Source organism: Dama dama, chromosome 21 (assembly GCF_033118175.1).
Source record: "Dama dama isolate Ldn47 chromosome 21, ASM3311817v1, whole genome shotgun sequence".
In the NCBI taxonomy this organism is placed as follows: Eukaryota; Metazoa; Chordata; class Mammalia; order Artiodactyla; family Cervidae; genus Dama; species Dama dama.
In genome coordinates this window covers 1,755,361-1,783,077 of record NC_083701.1, presented here as the reverse complement: position 1 = coordinate 1,783,077, position 27,717 = coordinate 1,755,361, and the positions used below count along the sequence as shown (strand labels likewise).

Below are 27,717 nucleotides of genomic sequence, written 5' to 3'. Positions count from 1 at the left end.
CTGCTATTGTTCAAGGAATGCTGGCTGCTGGGCGTCTCAAGACGTGTGCTTTCCTCACGGAGCCGGAGGGCCAACCACTTCTGTGGGGTGACACGGCTGGTGTGGCTTACATTGAGAATTAGTGCTCTCCAGGAGCTGTGAGCAGTGAGCTGTGGACTGTGTTTTCCAGGTCATCTGCCCTGGTTCTTGTTGGTAACTGGAAGTTGGTTCCTGCTCTGGCTCCTGTGCTGGGAGGGAAAGACCCTGGGCCTGGTGGGGCGATCTTGTGATCCCCCCTGGGCCTCCTGACTTCCTAGTCTCCCCTCACACACCTACCTCCAGTTCCTGTTGCCTCTGGGCTGGGAGGTATGTGACCCTCCTTGGTCTCCCACACCCCATTCTGAGCCCCATCCAGCTCAGTGAAGTGATCCTGTACCACTGTTAGGTTTGTCAGTCCATGTGGCAGTCGAAATACAAGTAGGTGTTTTTCAGGCCAGGGGCAGTACCTGGTGGGCATTTACTAAATGTCATTGACTCAATGCTGACTACTGGTGAGCATGGGGGAGGGGGCAGCTGCTTCCTCACTGGCCCACCGTGTGTCCAGTGCAGGGAGGGAAGGCCCTGATGGCTCTGCCCTGTGCCATGTGCTAGGAGCATCAGGGTGGGCAGGTGGGCAGGTGTGGAGGGGAGTGTGGGAGCCAGTCCTGGTGGAGTCCCGCCCCACCGCTGACCAGCTGCTCACAGTGTGCCCCTCTAGGACCTACTTGGCCATGCAGATTGAGGAGATGGTGCCTCTAAGGTGCTTCTCATGGGAGGCAGGGAACCTCCCGGGCGCTCCCCTGTCTGTGTGCCCCCTTCTTCTGTGGCGGTTTCACCTGGCTTTGCCATCAGCACTGTGCTCACAGGTCAGTCGGCTCCACAGACCTCCTGGCCTGGGGCAGGGGCCACAGGTGGAGACCTTCGAAACCAGTCAAGTCCAGGTAATCTGTACTTACCTGGCTACCACTTTTTTTCCAGTGCTTGTTTTTTCAAATCTAACCAGATCCCTGATTGAAATGTGTTTTGTGTTTTGTTTTGTTTTGTGTTTTTTGCCAGGAAAATCTGACTTTTTATTTCTTAAATACTGTGAAGGAAGGGGTGGGGGGGAAATGGTCCCCTGATGATGGAGGGCCATGGAGCAAAAATATGGAACGCTTCACGAATTTGCGTGTCATCCTTGCGCAGAGGCCATGCTAATCTTCTCTGTATCGTTCCAGTTTTAGTATATGTGCTGCCGAAGTGAGCACAACATATGTGTTTTTTATGACACTGTGGGCTTCTGTAGATGGGTATTGAAAGGTGGACGATCCCATCACAGAGTGCGACCATTCAGGCTTGTAGGAAACACTCCACAGGCTCTGCTGGCTGTCCCCACCTATGTGTGGCCACTGCAGGCCCCACTACCCGACCCTCAGTCCTGCGGGGCAGTGGGGGAAAGTGGTGGTGCACGGGAATCGGGGTTCCGGGCTGCTGGTCTTCTTTGTGTTGCCTGTCTTCCTGTTTGTCTTGTTGATGTGGGTGCACTTCTGTGCATGTTAATGTTAGACAGATTAGGCTTTTGTCATACCTATAATGAATGATTTGACCCATTTTGTCTTTCATTTACTTTATGCTCTATTGAGGATGGGGTGAGGTCTGAGAGTGTACGATTGTGGGCATAGGTTTATGTATGGATGTGGTCTTGAGTTTGTGTACGCTTCTGATTTTTAGAAATTGAAAAATTTCATATAGTCCAACTGAAAGCTTTCATTAAGGTGTGTGGAGTTTTGTGTCTGGCTTAGAAAGCCCTTCCCTACTCTAAGACTTTAAGATATGTCCTTGTATTTTCTACGTAGGATTACATTTACTTTTTACATGTGATGCTTATATCCATCTAACACTTATTTTGGGGTAAGAAAAGATGTAGGGAAAACTAATTTTTTTCCCTGAGTGCCTACCAAGCTGTTCCTACACTATTTGTTGGCTAATGTCCTTATTATTTAAAATTTTCCCTTTTTATTCCTTATTGGTGTTTATTTCTGGACTGTCTGTACAGTTCTGTTGATTTGTGTGCCTCTTATAACAAAGGCATAGTTTTAATTATGGCAGCATTTTAGTACATTTTAACATAACATAAAATGGACTGGAATGGGAAAATTTAATTCAGATGACCATTATATCTACTACTGGGCGAGAATCCCTTCAAAGAAATGGAGTAGCCCTCATAGTCAACAAAAGAGTCCAAAATGCTGTACTTGCGTGCAATCTCAAAAATGACAGAATGATCTCTGTTCGTTTCCAAGGCAAACCATTCAGTATCACAGTAATCCAAGTCTATGATCCAGCCACTAATGCCCAAGAAGCTGAAGTTGAATGGTTCTATGAAGACCTACAAGACCTTCTAGAACTAGCACCCAAAAAAGATGTCCTTTTCATCATAGGGGACTGGAATGCAAAAGTAGGAAGTCAAGAGATACCTGGAGTAACAGGCAAATTTGGCCTTGGAGTACAAAATGAAGCAGGGCAAAGGCTAACAGAGTTTTGCCAAGAGAACACACTGGTCATAGCAGACACCCTCTCCCAACAATAAAAGAGATGACTCTACACATGGACATCACCAGATGGTCAGTACTGAAATCAGGTTGATTATATTCTTTGTAGCCAAAGATGGAGAAGCTCTATACAGTCAGCAAAAACAAGACCGGGAGCTGACTGTGGCTCAGATCATGAACTATTTGTTGCAAAATTCAGGCTTAAATTGAAGAAAGTAAAGAAAACCACGAGACCATTCAGATATGACTTAAATCAAATGCCTTACGGTTGATTATACAGTGAAATTCAGAAAGATTCAAGGGATTAGATCTGATAGAGTGCCTGAAGAACTGTGGATGGAGGTTCATGATATTGTACAGAGGCAGGGATCAAGACCATTCCCAAAAAAAAGAAATGCAAAAAGGCAAAATGGTTGTCTGAGGAGGCCTTACAAATAGCTGAGAAAAGAAAAGAAGTGAAAGGCAAAGGAGAAAAGGAAAAATAATCCCACTCCGAATGCAGAGTTCCAAAGAATAGCAGGGAGAGATGAGAAACCCTTCCTCAGCGATCAGTGCAAAGAAATACCAAGGGAACATTTCATGCAAAGATGGGCACAATAAAGGACAGAAATGGTATGGACCTAACAGAAGCAGAAGATATTAAGAGGAGGTGGCAAGAATATAGAGAAGAACTATACAAAAAAGATCTTCATGAACCGGATAACGACGATGGTGTGATCACTCACCTAGAGCCAGATATCCTGGAGGGCAAAGTTAAGTGGGCATTAGGAAGCATCACTACGAACAAAGCTAGTGGAGGTGATGGAATTCCAGTTGAGCTATTTCACATCCTAAAAGATGATGCTGTGAAAGTGCTGCACTCAGTATGCCAGCAAATTTGGAAAACGCAGCAGTGGCCACAGGACTGGAAAAGGTCAGTTTTCATTCCAATCCCAAAGACAGGCAATGCCAAAGAATGTTCAAACTACCACACAATTGCACTCATCTCACACGCTAGCAAAGTAATACTCAAAATTCTTCAAGCCAGCCTTCAACAGTACGTGAACTGTGAACTTCCAGATGTTCAAGCATTTAGAAAAAGCAGAGGAACCAGAGATCAAACTGCCAAAATCCATAGGATCATCGAAAAAGCAAGAGAGCTCCAGAAATACATCTACTTCTGCTTTATTGACTACAGCAAAGCCTTTGACTATGTGGATCACAACAAACTGTGGAAAATTCTGAAAGAGATGGGAATACCAGACTACCTGACCTGCCTCCTGAGAAATCTGTATGCAGGTCAAGAAGCAACAGTTAGAAGCAGACATGAAACAACAGACTGGTTCCAAATTGGGAGAGGAGTATGTCAAGGCTGTATATTGTCACTCTGCTTATTTAACTTATGTGCAGAATACATCATGCAAAATGCCAGGCTGGATGAAGCACAAGCTGGAATCAGGATTGCTGGGAGAAATATCAATAACCTCAGATATACAGATGACACCACCCTTATGGCAGAAAGTGATGAAGAACTGAAGAGCCTTTTGATGAAAGTGAAAGAGGAGAGAGAAAAAGTTGGCTTAAAACTCAGCATTCAAAAAATGAAGATCATGGCATCCTGTCCCATCACTTCATGGCAAATAATTAGGGAAACAATGCAGACACTGACAGACTTTATTCTCTTGGGCTCCAAAATCACTGCAGATGGTGACTGCAGCCATGAAATTAAAAGACACTTGCTCCTTGGAAGAAATGCTGTGACCAGCCTAGACAACATATTAAAAAGCAGAGACATTACTTTGCTGACAAAGGTGGGTCTAATCACAGCTATGGTTTTTCCAGTAGTCATGTATGGATGTGAGAGTTGGACTATAAAGAAGGCTGAGCACCGAAGAATTGATGCTTTTGAACTGTAGTGTTGGAGAAGACTCTTGAGAGTCCCTTGGACAGCAGGGAGGTCAAACCAGTGCATCCTAAAGGAAATCAGTCATGAATATTCATTAGAAGGATTGATACTGAAGCTGAAGCTCCAGTAGTTTGGCCACCTGATTCGAAGAACTGAATTAGAAAAGACCCTGATGCTGGGAAAGATTGAAGGCAGGAAGAGAAGGGGACGGCAGTGGATGAGATGTTTGGATGGCATTACTGACTTGATGGACATGAGTTTGAACAAACTCTGGGAGTTGGTGATGGACATGGAAGCCTGGTATGCTGCAGTCCATGGGGTTGCAAGGACTTGGACACGACTGAGCAAATGAACTGAACTGAACATAACAGGACAAATCCCACTGTTCACAGACTTTTTAGAATTTAGTTTGCTACTGTTGTATGTTGATTCTTCCATATGAATTTGGAACCATTTTATCAAGTGGAACCCTCCAGTAGCCTGATTCACGTTTTTATAGATGAAAGAAAATTGACAGTTTTATAATATTGAGTCTTACATGAGAATTTTGAGTCTTTTCCTTCAATGAACAGTGTTTTGTTTGTTTTTTGAAATTGTGTGTATGCTAAGAATATAAGCCAAAGATTTCTCTGTGTACACGATGGGCTGAAGGCAGATCAACATGCATATCTGCTGTTCAGAAAGGATGCCACCATCCGTGTAGGAGCCAGGGCTGGGGGAACCCTGGGTCACCCACTAGAGGGGTGACAGTGTCCTGGGGGAGGTAAATGATGGACCTCTGAGGAATGAATGTGTTCTGTGGGGTGAAGAGGACAGGGTGGGGTGCTTGTAGGGATCAGCAGAAGCAGAGGTACAAGAGCCCAAGCGCTGGCCCAGGGCATTCAGGATGCCTGCAGCATGAGGGATGAGAGAGGAGCAGAGAGGGACTTGGGTCTGGGTTGCAGAAGTCTTTGTCGAAGGTGTTGCTTTGATTCTGTGAACAGCAGTGAAAACCGCTGAGCAGTGGTGTGGCATGATACGACCTGTGTTTGATGAAGACCAGCACTCTCAGGGTGGAGGAAGTGGCCAAGGCAACGTTAGGAGAGGCAGTCATCAGAGATGGGCTCTCAGAGCGGGAGCAGGGCACCTGCTGCCCAATATGAAGGGTAGGAGCAGGGTGAGGAGGTGGGTGGCTAATGTTGATCACAGTATGCCTGTCACTGAGTGGTGTGAAGTGTGTCTGCTACCAAGTGGTGTGGTGTGCCATATAACTCTTAAAGTCACGTAGTATGGGTTCTCCATTTTTTTTTTTTTCCAGAGTTATCTTGGCTATTTTAGGTCCTCTGCATTTCCATATGAATTTTAGAATTAGTCTGTCAGTTTCTACAAAAAAACATGCTGGGATTTTGATTGGGAATGCATTCAATCTGTAGATCCATTTGCAAAGAATTGATTTCCTGTACAGTATTTCTCTCCATTTATTTAAGTTTTCTTTTGTATCTCAGCAGTGTTTGATAGTTTTACTGCATTGTCCATCTTTTGTCAATTTTGTCCCTAAATATTTCATATAATTTTTGCTCAGTGGCAGATGTTGTGGCTTTTTCAATTTTTGATTGTTTATTGTTAGTGTATGGAAATACATTTGATTTTTTAATATTAATTTTTTTAAAAAATTTAATAGTAACTTTATATTTTGTGATCTTGCTAGATGACTTATTGATCTGGTTCCAACTATAGATTCTGTAGCATTTTCTGCATAGATGATCACATCACCTGTGAATAAAAATAGTTTTACTTCTTTTTCAGTTTGGATGTCTTATTTTTTTTTTTCTTGCCTTATCACACAGACTAAAACCTCCAGCTGATAGTGAATAGAACTAGTGAGAGCAGGCATCCTTGCCTTGTTTCCCATCCTGTAGAGATAGCATTTAGTCTTTTACTGTTAAGTATAATGTTCCTGTAGATTTCCCTTTGGTGCTGTTTATCAGATTGTGGAAGTTTTCTTCTGTTCCTGTTTGTTGATAATTTTTATTATAAGTGGATGTTGGATTGTGACAAATGCTTTTTCTGCATTTGTTGAGATGATTATATGGTTTTTATTTTTTGGTCTGTTATTTAACTCCAGTGGCTGGAGTTAAAAATACCCAACCAACCTTGCATTCATGGAATGACCCAATTTGGTCATGAGGTATTATCATTTTTACATGTTGTTGGATATGATTTGATAAAATATTGTTAAGAAATTTTGCATCTATGAAGGATATTGATTTATTGTTTTCATTGTTTGTAATATCTGTGTCTAGTTTTGCTATCAGAGTAATGCTAACCTCAGAGAATAAGTTGGTAAGTGCTTTTTAGGTTCAGTTTTTCTGGAAGAATCTGTGTAGTGTTGGAATTGTTTCTTCCTTAAATGTTTGATAGAATTCCCCAGGGAAGTCATCTAGGGCTAGAGTTTTCTCTGTGTGAAGGCTTTTAACTACAACTTCAATTCTTTGTTAAATACAGGTCTATTTTTTTCTTTCTTTTCCTTTTTCTTTCTTTTTTTTTTTTTGACTGTGCCACATGGTAGGGGGTATCTTAGTTCCCTGACCAGAAATCAAACATGTGGACCCTGCCGTAGAAGTATGGAGTCTTAACCACTGGACCACCAGAGAAGTCATAGATTATCTATTTTTTCCTTTTTTTAAGTTTATTTATTTTTAATCTGTTTTTTCTTGAGTGAGCTTTGATAGTTTGTGTTTCAAGGAATTTGTCTTTTTCTTTTGTTTTTTGATTGTAATAATTTTTTATTGAGGTATAATTGACTTGTCTGTTTCATTTAAATTGTCCAATTTACCTTTGACAAATTAGATATATTATCTAAAGATATAAATAAAGATCTAAAGATATAAATAAATATAAATATATCTAAAGATATATTATCTAAAGATTATTATCCTTTTAATATCTGTAGAATCTGTTTGTTCTCATTCTTAAGATGGGTAATTTGTGTTGTCCGTCTTTTTCCTCATCAGTCAGGCAGATGGTTATCAAATTTATTGATCTTCTTAAATAACTACCCTTTGGCACTTTGATTTTTTTTTTTCATTTAGTTTTATTAGTTGGAGGCTAATTACTTTACAATATTGTAGTGATTTTTTTTTTTTTAATTTCTTTGTGTACTGATTGTACTCATTTCACACGCTAGCAAAGTAATGCTCAAAATTCTCCAAGCTGGGCTTCAGCGGTACGTGAACCAAAAACTTCCACATGTTCAAGCTGGGTTTAGAAAAGGCAGAGGAACTGGAGACCAGATTGCCAACATCCATTGGAAGAAAAAGCAAGAGAATTCCAGAAAAATATCTACTTCTGCTTCATTTACTACACCACAGCCTTTGACTGTATGGATCACAATAAACTGTGGAACATTCTTAAAGAGATGGGACTATCAGACCACCTTACTGGCCTCCTGAGAAACCTGTATGCAGGTCAAAAAACAACAGTTAGGACTGGACATGGAACAATGGACTGGTTCCAAATTAGAAAAGGAGTACATCAAGGCTTTATTTTGTCATTCTGCTTATTTAACTTCTATGCAGAGTACATCATGCAAGATGCTGGGCTGGATGAAACAGAAGCTGGAATCAAGATTGCTGGGAGAAATATCAATAACCTCAGATATACAGATGACACCACCCTTATGGCAGAAAGCAAAGAGGAACTAAAGAGCTTCTTGATGAAAGTGAAAGAGGAGAGTGAAAAAGTTGGCTTAAAGCTCAACATTCAGAAAACGAAGATCATGGCATCGGGTCTCATCACTTCATGGCAAATAGAAGGGGAAACAATAGAAACTGACAGGTTATTTTCTTGGGCTCCAAAATCACTGCAGATGGTGACTGCAGCCGTGAAATTAAAAGACGCTTGCTCCTTGGAAGAAAAGTTATGACCAACCTAGACAGCATACTAAAAAGCAGAGATATTACTTTGTGAACAAATTTGCGAATAGTCCCAGCTATGGTTTTTCCAGTAGTCATGTATGGATGTGAGAGTTGGACCATAAAGCAAATCAAGTGCTGAAGGACTGATGCTTTTGAACTGTGGTGTTGGAGAAAATTCTTAAGAGTCCCTTGGACTGCAAGGAGATCAAACCAGTCCATCGTAAAGAAAATCAATTCTGAATATTCATTGGAAGGACTGATGCTAAAGCTGAAACTCCAATACTTTGGCCACCTGATGTGAAGAGCTGACTCATTAGAAAAGACCCTGATTCTGGGAAAGATTGAAGGCAGGAGGAGAGGGGGATGACAGAGGATGAGATGTTTGGATGGCATCACTGACTCAATGGTTATGAGTTTGAGCAAGCTCTGGGAGATGGTGAAGGACAGGGAAGCCTGGTATGGTGAAGGACAGGGAAGCCTGGTATGCTGCAGTCCATGGGGATGCAAAGAGTCGGACACAGCTGAATGACCAAACAACAAAAATAATAGGCAAGTCCAGCAAACAAAGGAGAGGAAGTTACTTTGCAGAGAAAAGGAGGGGTTGCTCTGAAGGAAAGTCTATGGGAGGGAATGGGTGTTTAGGATGGTGGTCGCTTCCCACTCTCTGAGCTGAGGTTTCCATCTGCTAGGTTTGTGGCCTGTCCCAAAGCAGAGGTGTCTTCCTGCTGGGAATGCAAGTCATGGCTCCTTTTGTTGGCTTTGTGATTCACTTGGAGAGGTGTGTGAGTGATCGCCCTCTCTGGCTTCCCCTACTAAATGAGGTTGCTGTTGTTCAGATCCACAATGTCATTCTTTTCTAATACAACCACTTAGTGCTATTTATTTCCCACACATTTTTTTATTGTTTAAATTTCTCCCACACATTTTGATATGTGTTCATTTTCATTCACTTTAAAATGCTTTCTAATTTCATTTTTTGCATTTATTTTTTTGACTCATGAATTATTTTAAAGCATATTAAGTAGTTGATAAATACTCAGAATCTCAGATAGCTTTCTTTTATTGATTTCAAATCTAATCCCATGTGGTCAGAGAACAGGGGCTTTCCAGTGGTAAAGAACTTCCTAGCCAATACAGGAGACTTAGGAAACGCAGGTTTGATCCCCGGGTGGGAAGATCCCCTGGAGGAAGGCATGGCAACCCACTCCAGTATTTTTGCCTGGAGAATCTCATGGACAGAGGAGCCTGGCAGACTACTGTCCTTAGAATCACAAATAGCTGGACAGGACTGAATGACCTAGCAGCACAGAAAACATAGTTTGTAAGACTTGAATACTGTTAGATTTATTGAGACTTGTTTTATTGCTCAGAACATAGCCAGTCTTGGTAAATGTTTCATGAGCTTTTTGAAGAAATATATATTCTTCTGTTAATGAATGGAATATTATAAAAATACTGCTTGAACCAAGTTGATTGATGGTATTGTTCAAGTCTTCTGTACCTGCAGTGATTTTCTGTACACTTATTACAACAATTACAAATAGAGGGCTGTTGGAATTTCTGTTGTATTTTGTATTTGTTTATTTCTCCTTGAATTTTTTTAGTTTTGACTTTGTGTATTTTAAAGCTCTGTTATTAGGTGCGTAATAAATGTTCAAAATTGTTATGTCTCTGCGAAGAAAATAGAGTCCTTGAAGTCAAGCTGACTCTGCTTTTAGTCTCCTAAATGAAAAGGTAGATAGAACAGGTCTTGTTTGCAAAATGAATTCAAGACCTACTTATCTACCAACAGCAATGATACAGTTTCCATTGTCTCACTGTAGAAAATAGGAGTAGTGAATACAGAGATGAGTAAGGGTGAAGAAAGACTTAGGGAACCCATGTGGATCTTACTCTAGTTGACAGGAAAGTGATTACCACCTGGAGAACTTGATTAGGAAAGTGGAGGAGAGGACCTTTCCTGTAGTAGAGGTTTCAGAGGGTCCAGGACAGCTTCTGGTGGCCAAGCCTTCTTGTAGGGAGACCAGCATAGTCTCATGTGCAGAATGCTGTGTCATGGTGAATCATTCTGGGCAGCTGCCAGTGCACACGAGATCCCACCCATGACAAGGCCATGAGGGAGAAAACCTAACGGGCAAGGCGGATCAGGTTTTCAGGGGTTTCAAAAAGGCTAGCTCACGAGATCCCACCCATGACAAGGTCATGAGGAGAAAACCTGACAGGCAAAGCGGATCAGGTTTTCAGGGATTCTGAAAAGCTGCCCCTGGCACTCACCTTAAAGATGATATCTGTCTTTCTGATGCTTGCTTCAATAGACTACTCCCTAATTTCTGTGACACAGGCAGAAGGCCTTCCCCGATCTCTTCCCAAATAAGAATCAATTTAGAACTTTAATCAATAAGTTTCCCAGGTGGTGGTATTTTATGAGATTATCCAGGGTGAAAGGAGTGTTTTAATTTAAACTCCTTTGTTGGTATTTTAGTTTGTTTGGCAAATGCCTTTATGCCCTTGGTACTAATATGCATGGTTGCTTATAATACCCTAATCATAAAATAGCATAAATAACCTGATTATATAAAAGCCGTAATAGACATAGAGCATTTTTGAGGGGTGAAGGAGTCCTACTAGAAAACATAAGAAAAATTATTCTATAGGTGGTTATTGAGTTGACATTTGCTTGCTGTGTTTTGCTTGCTGTGTTTTTGCTTTTAATGTGCTAAGGTTGTGTTATAGAAACCATTGTTAATATAGTTAAAGATCTAGAGAAATAAGAGCTTAGCCCTAGTGTGGTAACAATGAAATGGTTGTTAATTGTCAGCCAGGAGTGCTAGGCAGAAGCTGCCTCACCAAAGTCGCAGAGTCAGTGTGGGGTACACTTCTTAGATAAACGCAACTGACAACTTCTGCAGAAGGATTAATTTTTGTGTTAACAAGGTTATACTTCTACTCTGTACTGTTGCCCTATGAGACTGCTACCTTTCAGTTAAGGTCACCATAGAAACAGAAAATAGGTTTACATTCACCTGACTTGCATAAAATGTTAACAGGCCCCAAGGCCAGAAGATAATGGACAAGACCCTCATAAACAAAGAAGTATGCAGAAAACACCCTGGTTTCGTGAAGAACAAGCTGATGTAATGTTAAACTATCTTCCCCTTAGAAATGTACTAACTTAGGGTATAAAAGCTATGGTAAAAAGTAAAGCATGGCCAGACTCTGCTGCACCCCCCGTCTGGTCACTCTCTCTTTCTCTCTCTCTCTGTCTCTCTTTCTCTCTTTCTCTCTCTCTCCCTCGCAGACTTGGCCCTATCAAGGCTGGTCTCATGTGTCTTCTCTCTCTCGCCGACGCCGTTAATCCTGAGGGTACCCCCTGGATCATGCCGAGGCTGGACCCCGGCAGGAGCCATTTAAAACTCTTAAAATGAGTTAAGATTTTAAATCATTCTGGAGAATGAGAAAAGCAGATTGATTACCAAGCACAAGCTTCAGAAATATTTTATTGGATGTGTACAAGTGCTTGCAAAATGTTGATTGAACCAGTAGGAAGTCAGTTATTAAACATACACTTTTCCAAATAAAAAGCGATTTAATTAAAAAAAATAATTGTTATGTCTCTGAAGTCTACTTTATCTAATATTAATATAGTCAACTCCAGCTTTAAAAAAATTATTTATTTATATATTTTTGGCTGCACTGGGTCTTCACTGTTGTGCATGGGCTTTCTCGAGTTGCTGCGAGCAGGGGCTACTCTCTAGCTGTGGTGTGCAGGCTTCTCATTGCAGTGGCTTCTCTTTTTGCAGAGCTCGGACTCTAGGTATGTGGGCTTCAGAAGCTGCAGCACACAGGTTCAGGAGTTGTGTTGCACAGGCTTAACTGCCCTGAGGCATGTGGGGTCTTCCCAGACCAGGGACCGAACCTGTGTCCCCTGCAGTGGCAGGTGGATTCTTAACCAGTGGACTACCAGGGAAGCCCCTCCAGCTTTTTTGTGATTATTGTCAGCCTCATTTTTCTTCTCCCATTCTTTTACTTTAGCCTCTTTATGTTAACATACTTAGTGTTTCCTGTGGTTTCTAGAATATATAACATACAGTTGTAATCTAAATGTCTCATCTAGTAATTCTTTCCTCTGCACCATTTCCAGGTCAGTGTCTATTGACTGACTCACCCTCGTTACAGGTTGTGTGTTGTTTTTTTTAATTTATTTTTTTATTGAAGGATAATTGCTTTACAGAATTTTGTTGTTTTCTGTCAAACCTCAACCTGAATGAGCCATAGGTATACATATATCCCCTCCCTTTTGAACCTCCCTCCCATCTCCGTCCCCATCCCACCCCTCTAGGGGCTACAGAGCCCCTATTTGAGTTTCTTAGCCATGCAACAAATTTGGGTTGTGTAGGGCTTCCCTGGTGGCTCAGAGGTTAAAGCGCCTGCCTGCGGGAGACCCGGGTTTGATCCCTGAGTCAGGAAGATCCCCTGGAGAAGGAAATGGCAACCCACTCCAGTATTCTTGCCTGGAGAATCCCATGGAGGGAGGAGCCTGGTAGGCTACAGTCCACTGGCCCGAAAAGAGTCAGAGACGACTGAGCGACTTCACTTTCACTTTTCTTGCCTCTTTGAGTGCCTGGTCATTTTTGATTGGATGCCAGACACTGTTATTTTTCTTTCTTTTATTTGTTTGTTGGTGCATGGTGTTTTGTGTTCCTCTTGTTATTCTCAAGCTTTGTGCTGGGCTGGTCTAAGTTACTTGGGAATGGTCTGATCCTTTCAGGTCTTGCATTTAGCTTTGGTAGGTGAAACCAGAATGGCATTTTACCTTTTTCTTCTTTTTCCTTTTTTGGCTGCATGGCTTGGCTTGCAGGATCTCAGTTCCCCAACCAGATATTGAACCTGGGCCATGGCAGTGAGAACCTGGGATCCTCACCACTGGGCCCCTGGGGAACGCCCTAGTTTTACTTCTTTACTGAGTTGAAACCCTCCTGAGTGCCCTTCCCAGTGCTCTGAGAGTTGTGATGTTCCCCTGCTGCCAGGAGAGGCCCTCGCCTGGCTCATTGCAAGCCGCAGGGATTGTTTCTGCGAGTCATTTTGGGTGGCTCCTCCCGCGCCTTGGGTCGTCTCTGGCCTCCCGCCCAGTCTGTGCAGCAGGTCAGGTGGGTTGTTCCCGTGTTTGTTTCCTCCCTCCTTCTCCTCCTGTCTCTGATGCAGTTGAGAAAAGTTCTTTGCTCTTAAGAACTAAGGCGGGTCTCACTCACATAATCCAGGGTAGTTCCTCACCTCAAGGTCTGTGCCCTTGACCCCATCTGCTAAGTCCCTTTTGCCAGCTAAGTAACATACTCCTGTGCTAAGCATGGGGACATGGGCATCCTTGGGGACATTATTTTTCTGCCCCTGTGCTGGCCAGTAAATCAGCTGAGTGACTGGGGACCCTCTGCAGGCCTCTGAGGTTCTACCTGGTACTGGACCCTGTGGACTCCAGCAAGACCCGGGCATCCCAAGTTGTTCCCAGGCCGCTCTGCATGTCCTCAGCTGGACATGCCCTTCAGGTGATGAGCTGACATGATCAAAGGCTTTCCCACCCTTTATTCCTGATGCCCATCAGCCTGAGAACTCTGGTTCCATGTGTTTCATTCAGTTTTTTAGTTGTTTGGGTTGAGGTGGCAAATAGGTCCATTCCTCCCAGGCAGGCTGGGAGCTGATGTCCCTTATGTATGTGTGTGCTTCTGCTCGAGCTGTCTGCATTTGTATGAAGGATGCTCCAAACTGTGGAGCTGGAGCTGTTCAACCCATCTTCTCTGAGGCCATGGAGATGGGCAGCTGTAGCTTTTCACAGGCGAAGCCCCTGCGCCAGGAGCGGGCTGCGTGCTCATTACTCAGACTGGCCCAGGGACCTCAGGAAGTGGGTTCCATGTGCAGGGGTGCCTGCCTCTGAGAAGAGTCCTTGTGGCTCTTTGTGGAGCCTGCGGCCAGCACCTTCATACCTGCCTGACGGCCGCGGCATTTTCAGCCCTTCACCTTTGCAGGATGGGGGGTTTTGCCACCTCCTTGCTCTGCTGTTAATGGAATATGTGTTTTTATTTCTTGTTTTCCTTGTTATTTTTAGATGCTTTCCAGGAAAAGAGGGGAAACACCTTGCTGATGCCACCAGCCTCAAACCAGTCTTCTCCATCTGCCTTCTGCCTGCCTGAGATTCCTGGAAGTGTCTGGTCTGCTAATTTTATCTGTTCTTGTGTTCTAGCGCCCTTGTGGGCTTGTTCTTTTAAAACATGCATCTTTTCTTTCATTGCACTGAGGTTTTGGTGGGATGGGTGAATGCCTAGGACCAGGGTGCCTTCTCGATCTAGAGTTCTCACCTGCTGTAGTCCCCCACTCGTCAGACACCTCTCACTGCCCCTTCCCAGTGGCCACAGCCAATGAGTGGCCACAGCCAATGAGCTCAGGAGCAGGAGGTGGCCTGTCGCCTTTGCTTCCTCTACCCGCACCCTTTTCTGGATGGGCGGTGCCCAGGAATGAAGGTGGTGCCCAGAAAATAGAGGACCCCACTGTGAGAAAGCAGTCCCATACCGGTTGTCGGAGCCTGTGACCGCGTGGGGAAGTGCAGAGGCACTTGCGTATTCCATGGGCTTTATTCTTTGGGTATATCTATTGCAAGTGGTGCTTTGAGGCACATGATGTTTGAAAGCTGCAACTCTCAAATCCCGTGTGCTGTCTGGATGGTTGGTTTCAGACGCCAGAGAGCCCACCAGATCCCTGAGCTGCCTGTCCAGTCTTGTTCAGCCAACAGGAAGTGGGGGGTCCTGGCCACGCAGTGACGAAGGCTGTTGTTCTTGGCCCTCAGGGAGGGGTGTCCCTTTCTGCACAGTCTGTCAGTGGCACGAGGCCTTATGTGCACAGAGTGAAGGAAGATGCTGTCAGTGGAGGTGGTGGTCACGCTTGGCCTGGCCCCCTCTGCAGGCCAGCCAGGACGAGCCCCTGTGGGCAAGCACTTGACGGCGGGGCTGCCGGCTGCTGGGTGGAGCGGGTACCACCTGTCCTCTGCGCACCACTCAGCCAGAGTGTGGCAGAGACTGTCTCCCAGACAAACCCTTTCTGATCTTGTGTTTTACACAACACACTAACTACTCATAAACTGAGGAGGCCAGTGACTTAAATGTTGCACGTCTGGTGACTCCAGGTCTGAAGAGAGGTGTCCATGTTTACACCAGGAGGCGAGAAGAAGCCGGAGCCACAGTGATGAGCGAGACCTACGTGAAGAGTGAGTGTGGGCCCCTTGGCTGGCCTCCACGGCATGCTGCGGATTTCTGAGTAAATGCACTTGGGAGGAGTGACCGCTGCTTGAACACACTTTCTTTAAGGCTTCATTAGAAAAGAAAAGGAAGCTCTCGTCTCTGCCGACGCTGGCTCAGTCTGGTGTGGGGACAGCGTTTGCCTGGCACAGTGGTTTTGTGCTCCGTGGGGGAGAGTCCCTGTGCCTTCCTCCTTGCCTACAAAAGCCCCAGGGCCAGCGTTCACTCTGACTGGCCACTGTACCTGCAGCCAGGGCCAGCTCTTTGCCAGGGCATGGTCCAGGGCAGAGTGTGGGCCAGAGGTCCTCCTGGAGCCGCTTCGTGGGGCTGAGCCCACACTGCCTGCTTTTTATAGGAGCTCGGATCCAGCCGGGCTGGAGATGCGGAGAAAACACGGCCTGGGTTGGAAGGCCGGGGTAGAGGTGTCCAGAGCGACCTCAGAGCAGGTGGCCAGTGGGTCCCAGAGACCCCGGCCGGCACGGTGGACAGAGGGGGCGGTGTGTGCGCCTGAGGCTGCAGAGGCCGGGCCAGTGAGGCTGAGTCCTCAGAGGCTGAGCCAGGCGGTGGGCCGGGGCCAGGCCTGACCCTGCCATCGGACTTTGTCACTGTAGGGCTGTCCACCATCCTGCTGAACGCCATCACTGACAAGGACCCTCGGGTGCAGGAGCAGGTATGTGGCGCCCTGTGCACCCTCGGAGAGTCGCAGCCAGCGGAGGTGCTCAGCGCCTGTGAGGAGCACCTGCGGCTGCACGAAAAGGTATTTATTGCTCCTCGGGGCTGGGGTGAGGCCTGTGGGGAGGGGCCTGCGGGGTGGGGTTCGTGGCAAGGGGCGGGGCCTGTGGTGGGAATGGGGCCTTCGGTGAAGGGTGGGGCCTGCAGGGCAGTGGCTCCAGTGGGTCTGAAGTATGCAGCCAGGTTGCTGTGGGTGGAAAGTCACACCGGCAAGTCCAGGCCCCCTCCAGGCGGCAAGTCCAGCATAGGTGACCCACTCTGTCCTGTGGGTCAGTCCTGTTGTGGGGGACCGGGTGGTCGGCATTGTTGTGTCTGGTTGCCCTTGCACAGGCCCAGTCCACCGTTCCTCTCACCTACCCAGCTAGTGAGAAAGGGGCCGCTGCGTAGCACCTGGGACAGGGCCTCGCCCAGCGGGCCTGGGCCTCTGCTCCCTGCCCAACCGTAGACGCCACTGGTCGGGCCCTGCTGAGACTGCACCAAGAGCTGTGCCAGCTCCACCTCTCCTGGTCCGACTGCAGGGTTCTGTGACACTCCTGTCTCCCTGTAGTGGGACAGAATTTCAATTTCCACAGTGCATGGTTTAGACTCATTCCTAGGAGTTAGACTTGCAGTCTCAAAAGACCGTCTTTCTTTTTGTTTGAGTTTTGGGCTCTTATCTGTCAGCTGCCATTTCAGGGTTGGACAGTTGAGTCCTGACGGGGCCCCTGGGCTCCTGAGCCAGTTTGATGACCCCTCCTCTCCCGCAGGGCCCCATCCCGCCCCTGCCCCCACCCCCACCACTGTGCCAGTGTAGGGAGCTCATTCCTGAGCTCGGGGAGGAGCCATGAGAGACAAGGGAGTCCCGGTCCTTCCTCCACCATCTCTCTCTACAGCTAGCGCATCCATACCGGACGATGGTCCTACGGGCTATGGAGACAGTCGTGAGCAATCACATCGGCGAGTTGGACAAGGACATGGCCAGGGCCATCATCCTCCTGGCTTCCAATGAGATGACCAAAGTGAAGGTATGGGGGATACCTGCCCTGACCTGGCTGACCCGCCCCTGGCTGGGGCAGGGAGCTGTTTTCTTCCCGAGTGCATTGAGAACATGGGTTTGTGTCTGGCTGCCTTGGGTTTGGCCTGTTGGTCCTGTGTACTGACTGCCCTTGTGGGGTGGGGTGGGTCACCCCGCCATTTCAGATGGAAACTGAAGTGGAAAGCAGTGCTCCCAAGCTCTCAGGGCGAATGTAGGAGCACCAGGGCCTGACTCGAGTGTGCATGGGCTCGAGGCTCAGCCTGGGGCCCTGCTCACAGCAGTCCCAGAGCGTGCTGAACACTGGCGGCCTGTCCTCCAATGGAACTGAAGGCAGAGTGTCCAGTTTTCCTCCTGGGCACCTTCAGGGTGGGTGAGATCTGCCTCCTTTGGTCAGGGTGTCACTTGAGGTCTTTGGGGACAGGAGCTGGTCTCTGATTGGCAGCAAGCCGCCAGCAGCGTCCTGGTGGCGGTGGGGAGGCGGTTCATCAGCAGCGTGATGGAGGAGCTGCTGAGCAAGTTCCAGCCTGGGCTCCTGCCGCATCCCTGCACTGTGCACACACTCGCCAGCCTCTCCATCTCCAATGGTAGGTGGCGGCCCCGCCCCTCTGCTTGCACACTCAGAGGTTCTGAGGTTGGCATCTTGGTTCCTTGGGTCCCAGTTGCTCCACCACGCGCCCCAAGCTGTGCAGAGAGAGCTCAAGTTGTGTGGCGGGGTCGGGGTGGCCGTGGGCCTCTGTGACGCGCCCCTTCTTGCAGTGTTTGGCATGGTGCCCTTCCTGACGTCCATCCTCAGCACCATGCTGCCCATGCTGGGTGCAGCCAAACATGACTCAATGAAAGTGGTGTTCTGCTGTGGTAAGACAGGGCCTCTGTGGGGTGGTGGGTGGGTGCGGTCTGCCCACTGTTGGGGGTGGGGTCTTTGTTTCTAGTGCTCCTTTGTGGGGGGCCGGGGGGCCTTCAGGCTGCAGGAGGAGGGTGGGACAATTAGAGGAAGGGTGATGCAGATGGGGGCTGAGCGGGCACTGCTGCAGTTAGAGACCTGACCTCTGCTGTCTGGCAGCTTTTCTTTGCTGTTGGGCCCCCCACCCCCGACCAGGACCTTACACTGTACTCCCCTGAGCCCTGGACACTTAATAGGGGGCAGAAGGAGACTGACCAGAGCTGCAGCTTCTTCCCACTTCTCTCCCTGCTCGTTCTGGTAGAGTGATATTTCCCTGGGTATCCTGGGAGTGTTCATTCTCCCACCCTCTGTGTGCCATGGGCAGTGCCTCATGGCATGACTCCTGATGGGCAGGAGGGCACTCCTATAGGGAGCAGATGGTCTTGAAACATGGGGTCTGAGGAAGCCTGGCCTCTTCTAGTGGCCTGCACACAGCTCTTGTCCCTCGGCTTCCTGGTGTCCCTAGCGTCCCCTCCAGTCTCAGGAAGACAGCTGCTACCGAGGGGAGGGAGTGGGAATACCTAGGCCCATGAGGTCCCATGAAGACAGGATCCCCTTTTTAAAATAGTTTATTTTTGGTTGTGGGCTTCCCAGGTGGCACTAGTGGTAAAGAACCCACCTGTCACTGTGGGTTTGATCCCTGGGTTGAGAAAATCCCCTGGAGGAGGGTACGGCAACCTACTCCAGCATTCTTGCCTGGAGAATCCCGTGGCCAGAGGAGCCTGGTGGGCTACAGTCCATAGGGTCACAAAAAGTCAGACATGACTGAGCAACTTAGCATGCATGTACGCATTTTTGCTTTTGCTGGGTCTTTGTTGCTGGCGAGGGCTTTCTCTAGTCGTGCAGAGTAGGGGCTGCTCTTTATTATGGCGGCTTCTCTTGTCGAACATGGGCTCTAGGCATCCCAGCTTCAGTAGTTGTGACGCACAGGCTTAGTTCCCTCGAGGCATGTAGGGTCTTCCTGGACCAGGGATCAAACCCAAGTCCCCTGCATTGGAACATGGATTCTTAACCACTGGAGCACCAGGGAAGCCCTAAGGACCCTTTTTAATCTCCAGGCTGTTAGAGGTCCTGGGCTTCCACCCCCATGGCCAGGCTAGAGGGACGTGGTTAGGCTATGGCCACACCAAGGCAGGGGTTGGGAGGCTGGTAGCCAAGCAGAGTTGGTGTTTGCAGAGGGGTCCCAGTGAAGCTGCCTGTTCTGTGCACACCAGGGGACTTTCCTATCTGGGGCCTAGAGCTTTGGGCTGCAGCCCACCTGTTCATGGTGGTTTTGGGTTCAGGTTCCCCAGCTCTCAGGGGGATTCTAGGAAGAGCCCTAGCCCCTCAGAGCCCCTACATTCCTGTTCTCTCTGTTCCACGCCTTCCTCTTGAGGGCCCCTCCCACATGGGCTGAAACCCTCTTTGACCTGGTTTCTGCTGAAAAGGGAACTTGTGACAGGATCCCTGAGCAGCTGGGTGGGAATCGTTGTTGAGCTCAGAGTGCAGGGGCAGGACGCAGAGAGGACCGAGGCAGAGCTTGGGGGTGCGGGGGGGCAAAGAGCTCCAAGGACAGTACACATCCCAGCTGGGGGGACACAGAAGGGACTGGGGAGAGCTGTGGGGGCTGGGGGAAAAGAGCTCCAAGGACAGCACTCATCCTGGCAGGGAGGGAGGAGAGCCTGTGTTGGAGCTGAGGGCTGGTCCCTCGCCTGGCAGCTGCCCTGGGAAGTGCTGGCATCGTGCCAGGACTTGCAGAGCCCTGTGCAGGAGGCCCTGCCCCTCACAGGCTGCGGGCCTACAGTGTTCACCTGGCTGCCATGCCATGTGAAGGGCCAGGTGGGCCAGCAGACACTGCCTGTAGCCGCCCTGTGACTGAGGTGTGTGCGCCTTGCCACAGACAGTGCTTCAGGTCTGCAGTTGAGGGAAGCATGGTCCTGCCCACTGGAGCAGCCTCAGTCAGGCCAGGAGCGTCCACGTCAGCCCATCCGCAGCCTGAGTGGGCCACAAGAGGACTGGGACCTCTTGTCCTTCCAGGCAGTCTCCGATTCTAGGCAGATTGTGTTCACTGTGCAGGAAGGTGGCCCAAGTGGGCCATGGGGCCCAGAACAGGAGTGTGTGTGCACTCAGAGGTTCTTGTCCAGCTTGCAGGATGCTGCGGCCTGGCAGGGGGAGGGTGGGGAGGAGGACCCCAGAGGTGGGTGGACAGGGCCCAGACAACAGGTGCTCAGCTGGCCTGGACACACTGCCAGCGCTGGCAGGAAACCACACTCACCACCCACCGGGAAAGTCTGATGAGAGAGGCAGCAGCAAAGTAAACAGAAAGGGAGACTAGGGGAAGCAGACAGTTGAGGGAGGGGAAAACAGACAGGAGAGGAAATCTGGTTGATATTTCGTTGAGATGAGAAAAGATGCATTCATGAAACAGAAGCACGTTGCTATAAAGAAGCTACGTTTGAACAGTGCAATAAAGCTTTTGGGAATTAGCGACATGATGAAAATGGAAGGTAGAAATGGAAGTGTTGAGGAAATCCTCTAGAAAATGGAGCCAAGATGCAAGTATGTGAAAAACAGAAGAGAAAGAAAAGATTTAGCAAGTGAAGCCATGAAGCCAGTCTTCGATAATGACCTTGGATAGAAGGAACGGAGAATGTGGAGGGGGCGGGGCAGTGGGGGGCATTGTGGGAGCTGTCCCAGGTGGAGAGGCCCTCCCCACTCCTGCTTCAGGAAGCTTCTGCGGGACAGGTGGTCCAGGAGAAGGCCGAGGGCTTGCCTTCTGCTTGAGGGAGAGTGCTAGAAAGCTCCAGCGGAAGGCACCCCTGAGAATCAGCACCCCGCCCCGAGTCTTGCTGAGCAGGAAGATGTAGAGACGTCCCTTGAGAAGCCAGGATCCGGAAGGGTGTTGCCCGTGTGGTGAGGCTGGGAGAGCCTCAGGATGTGTGGCAAGAGGTGTGGAGGTTGCTGCAGTGACTTTGGCCTGAGAACAAGGGGACTCAAACACCAGACAGTCCTTAACTCAGGACACAGCTGCTCATGGAGGGAGTGGTGGGCTCGGAGCCACGTGGGTTTGGAGGGGTGGATGGATCGGGCTGGTCCTGGCCTGGGGTACATGGGGAACACTGCACACACGTGTGTGGAGAGAGAGGCCCAAACCCTGTGTTTGCTTCTGGAATAAGGAAAATCAGGCTGGGGGAGGGGCCTGAGTGACTCGTATACATGAGGCACGTGTGTCCTTGATTAAAAGCACAAACCTGGTAAGAAACTCGGGGCCGGGGGCGAGGGGGGGTTCCACTTCAAGCCACGTAATGTCCTGTTATCCTGAAAGCCCTTCCCACACAGGATACCTCGAAGCCCTGGTCAGCTTGACCAGCAGCCTGATTGAGCAACTCAAGGAGCAAGAATAGGTGGACGCAGGGGTTGGGGTGGCAGGCAGGGACCAGGGCCCACCTAAGCAGACCCACTCCCCACTGAAGGCATCCTCAGTGGGAGGACAGCCAGATACAGACCTCCCGCTGTGGGCTCCAGGAGGTCGTGTGTGTTCTCTCTCTAGTGCTTGTGACCATAACTGCCTTCCTGTAGACGGAGGGTTGGGCTGCAAAACCCAAGCTGAGAAATTAGCCTTGCAAGTGGTCCAGGTCAGAGGTCATGAGCTGGAGCACGTGATCCTGTCAGTCAAGATCCTGGGGTGGGCTCTTGCCCCGGGGCCAGCTGTGAGCTAACACCCCTGCCAGCCGTCTGGTTCTCCTCTCCTGCACTGCCCAGGCCTCAGTGTGGCTGCGTGGCCAGGTTCTGGCCTCAGACTATTTGTAGTCCCATCGTCTCACATGACCCACAGTCCAGGCCCTGCTGACCACTCACAGTTCTACACCTAAGTGGGTCCCCCGGCTTCCCTGCCTGAGCATCCACGGCACCATCCCTTGCATGGACACAGCCCCCCCAGGCTGGTGCTCCCCACCTTCAGCACCGCACCCCCACCCAGCCTCACACACCCAGGTCTTCCTGCATGTGTCCTGGGGGTCCCACGCCATCTTGGACAGCAGTCCTTGAAAGCATTTGGTATGTGTGTCTGTGAGGGGAGAGGTGGGCACCACAGACCAGAGCAGGTGGGCGTGGTGGCCTGGGGGCATTTGGGGGAGGTTGGTCATGTACTGATGTCCACTGTGACACAGAACCACAAATCAGGGGCTAAAGACAACAGGGCTGTCTTCTACAGCTTAGAAGGCCAGTGTCTGAGGGCAGGCTGTTGTCAGGGCCGCGCACCTTGTGACTCTGGACAGAGTCCTTCCAGGCTCCCGTGGTGTCTGGAGGTGCCCATCGATCTGGGCATCTGGGCTTGAGGTTGTGTCACTGCAGCGTCTGCCTCCGTCATCACTATGTCTGTCTCTGTTCTTATGAGGACAGGGTCCTGGTGGGTTAGAGCCCACCCCACCCCACCCCACCATGACCTCGTCTTAACTTAGTGTATCTGCAGAGACTGAATTTCTAGAAAAGTCGTGTTCTGGGTTCTGGGAAGGACGAGAGTCAGGGGACCCTTCACCCCCGCCCCACCCTGTAGTCCTGAGCCTCGCCGGGCTGCTCAGGAGGGTATCTCGTAGGCGGGCATGGGATGTTAGAGGGGTTGCCTGAGAGCCAGCGTGACCATGCCTGCCTTCTCACCGCTGGGGTCACCACAGCTCTGCAGCGCTTCAGTGAGAGCACCCTGGAGTACCTGGCCAACCTGGACCAGGCCCCAGACCCCACGGTCAGAAAGGACGCCTTCGCCTCAGACATCTTTGGTGCTTATGACATCCTTTTCCACCAGTGGCTACAGAGCCGGGAAGCGAAGGTATGCTCTGTGGGTGGGGGACTGGTGGCTGCACCAGCTGACTGCCCTCTCCCTTCCCAACCTGGAGGTCCTGCCGCAGACCCCTGGGCCCTTCTACCATTCCTCAGGATCTCGGTAGAGATTTGTGTCCACCTGCCCACGCCAAGCCTTGTGTTGTGGGGTCTCTCCTGCAGGTCCTCGCAGCGTTGGGCTGCTTTGCTGAGGCCCCACCCCCACCTTGGGGCCTCCACACATTAGGGAGGGGCCTGGCTGCTCTGACTTCTCCCCTGGCCCACTCCCTTCACCTTGTAGGAGCCTGTGCTCTAGGTCCCTGGTGGAGGACTTCCTGCCCTTGTCCCCCCACCACTGACTGGTGTCCCTGCCTCCTCCAGCTGCGGCTCGCAGTGGTGGAGGCCCTGGGGCCCATGAGCCACCTGCTCCCCAGTGAGAAGCTGGAGGAGCAGCTCCCCAAGCTGCTGCCTGGGGTGCTCACCCTCTACAAGAAGCATGCCGAGACAGTCCACGTGTCCAAGGTGCGCACAGTGCGGCTGCGGGCCTCAGTGGGTGAGGCCCTGGTGGGCTGTCGGCCTCAGTGAGGGCCGCGGGTGGAGCTGGAGAGCCAGGCCCCCTTCCTGGCACCGCTGCCTCCTCACTCTAGCCCTAGGGTGGTGTCCTGCTGGGAGGCGCCCTCAGCCAGGTGGGATGGGGCTGAGGGCGAGGAGGTCCTGACAGTCTGCTCCTCCCTGCAGAGCCTCGGCCAGATCCTGGAGGCAGCTGTGAGCGTGGGCAGCCGCACGCTGGACATCCAGCTCGACTCTCTCCTGGCCGCTCTGCACGCTCAGGTGGGCCACTGGAGGGGTTTGTGAGCAGGCTGGGGCCAGGAGCTGTTGTCCTGCTATGGGGGTGCCTGTTGAGGGGCCCAGGGAGCAAGACTCGGGGCAGGGGTCCAGCCAGTTGGACCTCTGCAGGCTTCCCAAGTCATCTGGGTGCAGCCCTTTGGGGTAGACTGACTCGGGCAGTGGGGCACAGGACAGCCCCATGCACGGGGGCAGGAGGGGAGGGGGCGGCCAGCAGGCAGGGGGAGCATCTGCGCTGCCTGCAGGTCCCCAAGGGTCAGGGCTCAGGTGGAGCAAAGGAGCCGCCTTGACAGCTGAGGCCGGCAAGGGGAGGGCCCGAAGGCTCTGCTGGAGCAAGGGCCTCAGGGGGCTCCTCGGCCGTAATGAACCTGAAAAACTATGAAGTGGATGGATGCCTAGAAATGTCTAAAAATGTCACAATTGGTAGAAGAGAAATAGAAAATTTGACTAAACCAGGAAGGAAAAGGAGACTGCATTCCAGGCCCTTCCTTTCTGAAAACAAACCCGGGACCCAGTGGTGTTCAGATTGCCTCTTCTAGACTTTTGAGGGATAGCTCATTTCCACCTCACACAGGTGGGCTTGGAAATGAGAAAAGGATCTAGAGCTGCCTGACAGGTTCTGTGGGACTGGTCTTGACTCCAAGTCAGGACCACACAGAAAAGTCTGGGCACCCGCGGGAGAGCTGGCATGAGGGTCTGTGCGGAGGAGAGTTGGCTGTCCACCCCATACTCGCCACACACGGGGCCCAGTGGGAGGGGCTGTGGGAAGGTTCTCTCTGATCTCAGCGATGCAGTAAAAGCTTTTGAAGAAGTTCAGCACCTACTTGTCATTGAAACTCTTAGCAACCAGGATGGGAAAGGAGCTTCTCTTGGTAAATTTTAAATACCTGATCCATCAGCCTGCATCATACATGTGATGGATACAGCTTGCGTCACAATGGAAAGGAGCAACCACCTTCGCTTACTGTCCAGAGCAGGACAGGGCCCCACTCACTTGTCAGCAGGGCTTGGGGTGAATCCTGTGAGGAGAGAAGCAGAAGGGAAGGATCCAGAACAGACCTGCGGTTTGCCTTCACCTGGCCACCTGCCCATCCTGCGTCCTGTCAGGCCACTGCTCCCCATGCCCAGCGAGGCGGCAGAGGCCTGAGGGCAGGGTTGCCTTGTTCTGGCCCCCGCCGTGTTTGCTCCTAGCAGATATTTGTTCTGATGCACTCATCTAGAAGTTTATTCGTACAAGAACTGAATCTATTTACAAGTCCTAGAACTCTGTTCAGCAAGGCTGCCAGTTACAAGACCAACCTGTAAAAATCAAGAGTATTTTCCCCCATCAGTGGTGACCAGCTAGAAAGTACCAAAAAAAAAAAAAAAAAAGGTGTTTACAATAGCAACAGAAACTTAATTGTAAAGTATCTTGGAGTTAACCTAGCGAAGAATGTCTAAGATCTCAACTTGAGGAAAGAGTGAGGAAAAAATGAGAGATAGAGTATTATTTACTTAATAGAAAGTGATGGCCTGAAACTAAAAACAGTGTAATCTGTGGGGAGGGGTTGGGGTTTAAAAGGGGAATATTTGTGGAAAAGCTGAGAAGCTAGAAAAGTGTGATATATCCTTTTCTTAGTGTTTTCCATTCATGTCTTTTGTTTTTCTGTTGATTTTAGGGTTTTGGGTTTTTTTTCATATTGGTCTGTAGCAGTTATTTATAGTCTTATGTCATGTATGTAGATATTTGTTTCTGCTTTGTTGTTATCTGTGGCTCTGTTTATGATCATTTTTTGCCATGGAACATTATTTAATTTTTTAAAGCCATCATTTATCTTTATACAGTCAGGTTTTGCTGTACTTAGAAAAGGCTTTCCAATTCTGCAGTGAGTTTTTAGGTTCTCTCATTCCCCCTATACTGTTTAATCATCTGGAGTGTATTTTAGAGGAAGAGTGAAAAGCTAGTTTTATCTTTTCTGCAGGGGACTGCCCTTGTCACTAGTTCTGTCTCTGATCTATCGCCTTTTAACTGATCAGTGCAAACCTTAGCGCCTGGACTCAGCAGCAGTTTGCGCTCCAGTCACTGTGGAATTCTGAGCACCTCACGCATCTTCCGCAGGCTCCCTGGGGCGGGCCAGAGCATCTGCTTCCAAGCTGCTCCCTCGCTGGCCCCTGGCCCTGGTGGAGGCACTCCGTGGGTCGCTGAGTGACCCCAGGAGCGGGCAGCAGGGCCTTGGGGACCTGGAGCCAGCCTGGCGGCCGTGCCTGCACCTGCTCCACCTGCTGCGGTCCCCTGGGAGCTGGCAGGGCCAGGCTGGGGTGGCGCCTGTGGTCACTGCACCGCGGCTCCCTCCTGGTTGGAAGGCTGGGTTTTCCCAAGGGTACCCTCAGAGCCCTTTGCCCAGAGGCCCTGCGGGTCCATTGTTGTAACCTTGGGGGCTAAGTGGGGACAGGGGTGCCACCCAAAGCTCAGCCCGAGTGTTGCCCACAGAGGTACAGTGGGATCCAGGGGCGCAGCCGCCTGCAGCCTCTGCCCATACTCCTGCCAGGGCAGCTCCCTTTCTGTCTCGGTTTGGACGGACAGACTCCAGTGTTTTTTGTGCTCGCGTGTCCTACCCGAGAAAGTGGGGAGCTGTCTCCTTTCTCATGAGGAAGTGTGTCTGGGGAGTTTGTTCTCCTGGCTGCCTGTGGGTAGGGTGGGGTGTAGGAGGAGGGCCAGCTGTGTGTCCTGCATTCCCCCCCACCCCGCCTGCAGGGCCTGAGAGCATGTCTGGGCACAGGCAGGGGTTCCTACACCCAGGTGAGCACGCCGGAGGACCTGCAGCTTCCCTCTCCAGCCCCAGCAGCCGCTGACTGTGTCCTCTGTCCCGGACAGATCTGCGTGCCCATAGAGTCGTCCAGCCCGCTGGTGACGAGCAACCGGAAGGAGGTGCTGCGTTGCTTCACCGTACTGGGTACGCGGGTGGTGCCCTCGGTCTCAGCCGGGGCCCACCGCCCTGATGTCCGTCCTCCCCGCTGGGCCTGGGGGGTGCAGGCAGCCAGCAGGGAGCAAGACGGTCTTGACGAGCACTTGCCCGCAGCCTGCTGCTCGCCGGACCGCCTGCTGGCCTTCCTGCTGCCCAAGCTGGACACCAGCAACGAGAGGACCCGTGTGGGCACCCTGCAGGTCCTAAGGCACGTCATCAACGCGGCGGGTGAGTGCCTTGTGGAATGGAGATGGGATAGGCCCGCCTTTCCATCTTCAGGATGAAAAGGAGCGTTTTGCTTTGAGTTATTGAAATATTTTCCCCAACTTTCTATTTTGCAAAATTCCCTACTTTTTGAAGAGTTGCAGCAGTGGTGCTCGCGTGCCTCCCAGCAGGTTGTCCGTCACTGATGTTTGCCCTCGGCAGGGGCTGTAGACGGCGGGCCGTGGCGCCTCAGCGTGGGGGACTGGTGGCTGAGTCCTGCCGACCCCCCCACCTGCAGCCATCCACGGCAGCGGCCCCTCAGTGTGGAGGCCTGGCCGTGGGCACAGCTCGCTCTTCTGTCTCTTAGATGTGGACCTTGGGAGGAGTGGAGGCTAGTTCTGTGGAGAGTCCCTGGCTTCCATGTGTCTGAAGATTTCCTCACAACTGGATAGGAGAGTTCAGGTTTCTTGCTTTAAAGCAGTTTTAATCAGCAATAAGCCTGAATGGTTTTCACACCTGAATTTGTGTGTGTGTGTGTGTGTGTCTTGGTTGCTAAACAGTGGCCGTGGCTACATCAGGCCTTCAGGTTGGAGCCAGGAGCTGGGAGTGGTACTAAGATTCTGATGACCTT

The 27,717-nt window shown here is 50.0% G+C and overlaps 1 protein-coding gene and 2 non-coding genes across 10 annotated transcripts in view; 2 read left to right on the top strand and 1 right to left on the bottom strand.

The window, feature by feature from the left end:
- MROH1 (maestro heat like repeat family member 1) overlaps window positions 1-27,717 on the top strand; it is a 52,412-nt gene that overhangs the window by 1,809 nt on the left and 22,886 nt on the right. For all 8 annotated transcript variants that reach the window (XM_061122979.1, XM_061122978.1, XM_061122973.1 and 5 more), the window contains exons 2-12: window positions 14,428-14,530; window positions 15,499-15,579; window positions 16,222-16,367; window positions 17,215-17,346; window positions 17,779-17,941; window positions 18,114-18,212; window positions 22,950-23,101; window positions 23,473-23,613; window positions 23,830-23,922; window positions 26,792-26,870; window positions 26,997-27,110. In XM_061122979.1, the coding sequence (XP_060978962.1) occupies window positions 15,558-15,579; window positions 16,222-16,367; window positions 17,215-17,346; window positions 17,779-17,941; window positions 18,114-18,212; window positions 22,950-23,101; window positions 23,473-23,613; window positions 23,830-23,922; window positions 26,792-26,870; window positions 26,997-27,110 (1,141 nt within the window). In that variant the 5' untranslated portion in view covers window positions 14,428-14,530; window positions 15,499-15,557. The remainder of the gene's footprint in view (window positions 1-14,427; window positions 14,531-15,498; window positions 15,580-16,221; window positions 16,368-17,214; window positions 17,347-17,778; window positions 17,942-18,113; window positions 18,213-22,949; window positions 23,102-23,472; window positions 23,614-23,829; window positions 23,923-26,791; window positions 26,871-26,996; window positions 27,111-27,717) is intronic.
- On the bottom strand, window positions 1,159-1,265 carry LOC133042949 (U6 spliceosomal RNA). The gene has a single exon (XR_009689643.1). It is a non-coding gene; the product is annotated as a U6 spliceosomal RNA (small nuclear RNA).
- LOC133042916 (small Cajal body-specific RNA 15) lies at window positions 10,002-10,124 on the top strand. Its single transcript, XR_009689619.1, has one exon. It is a non-coding gene; the product is annotated as a small Cajal body-specific RNA 15 (non-coding RNA).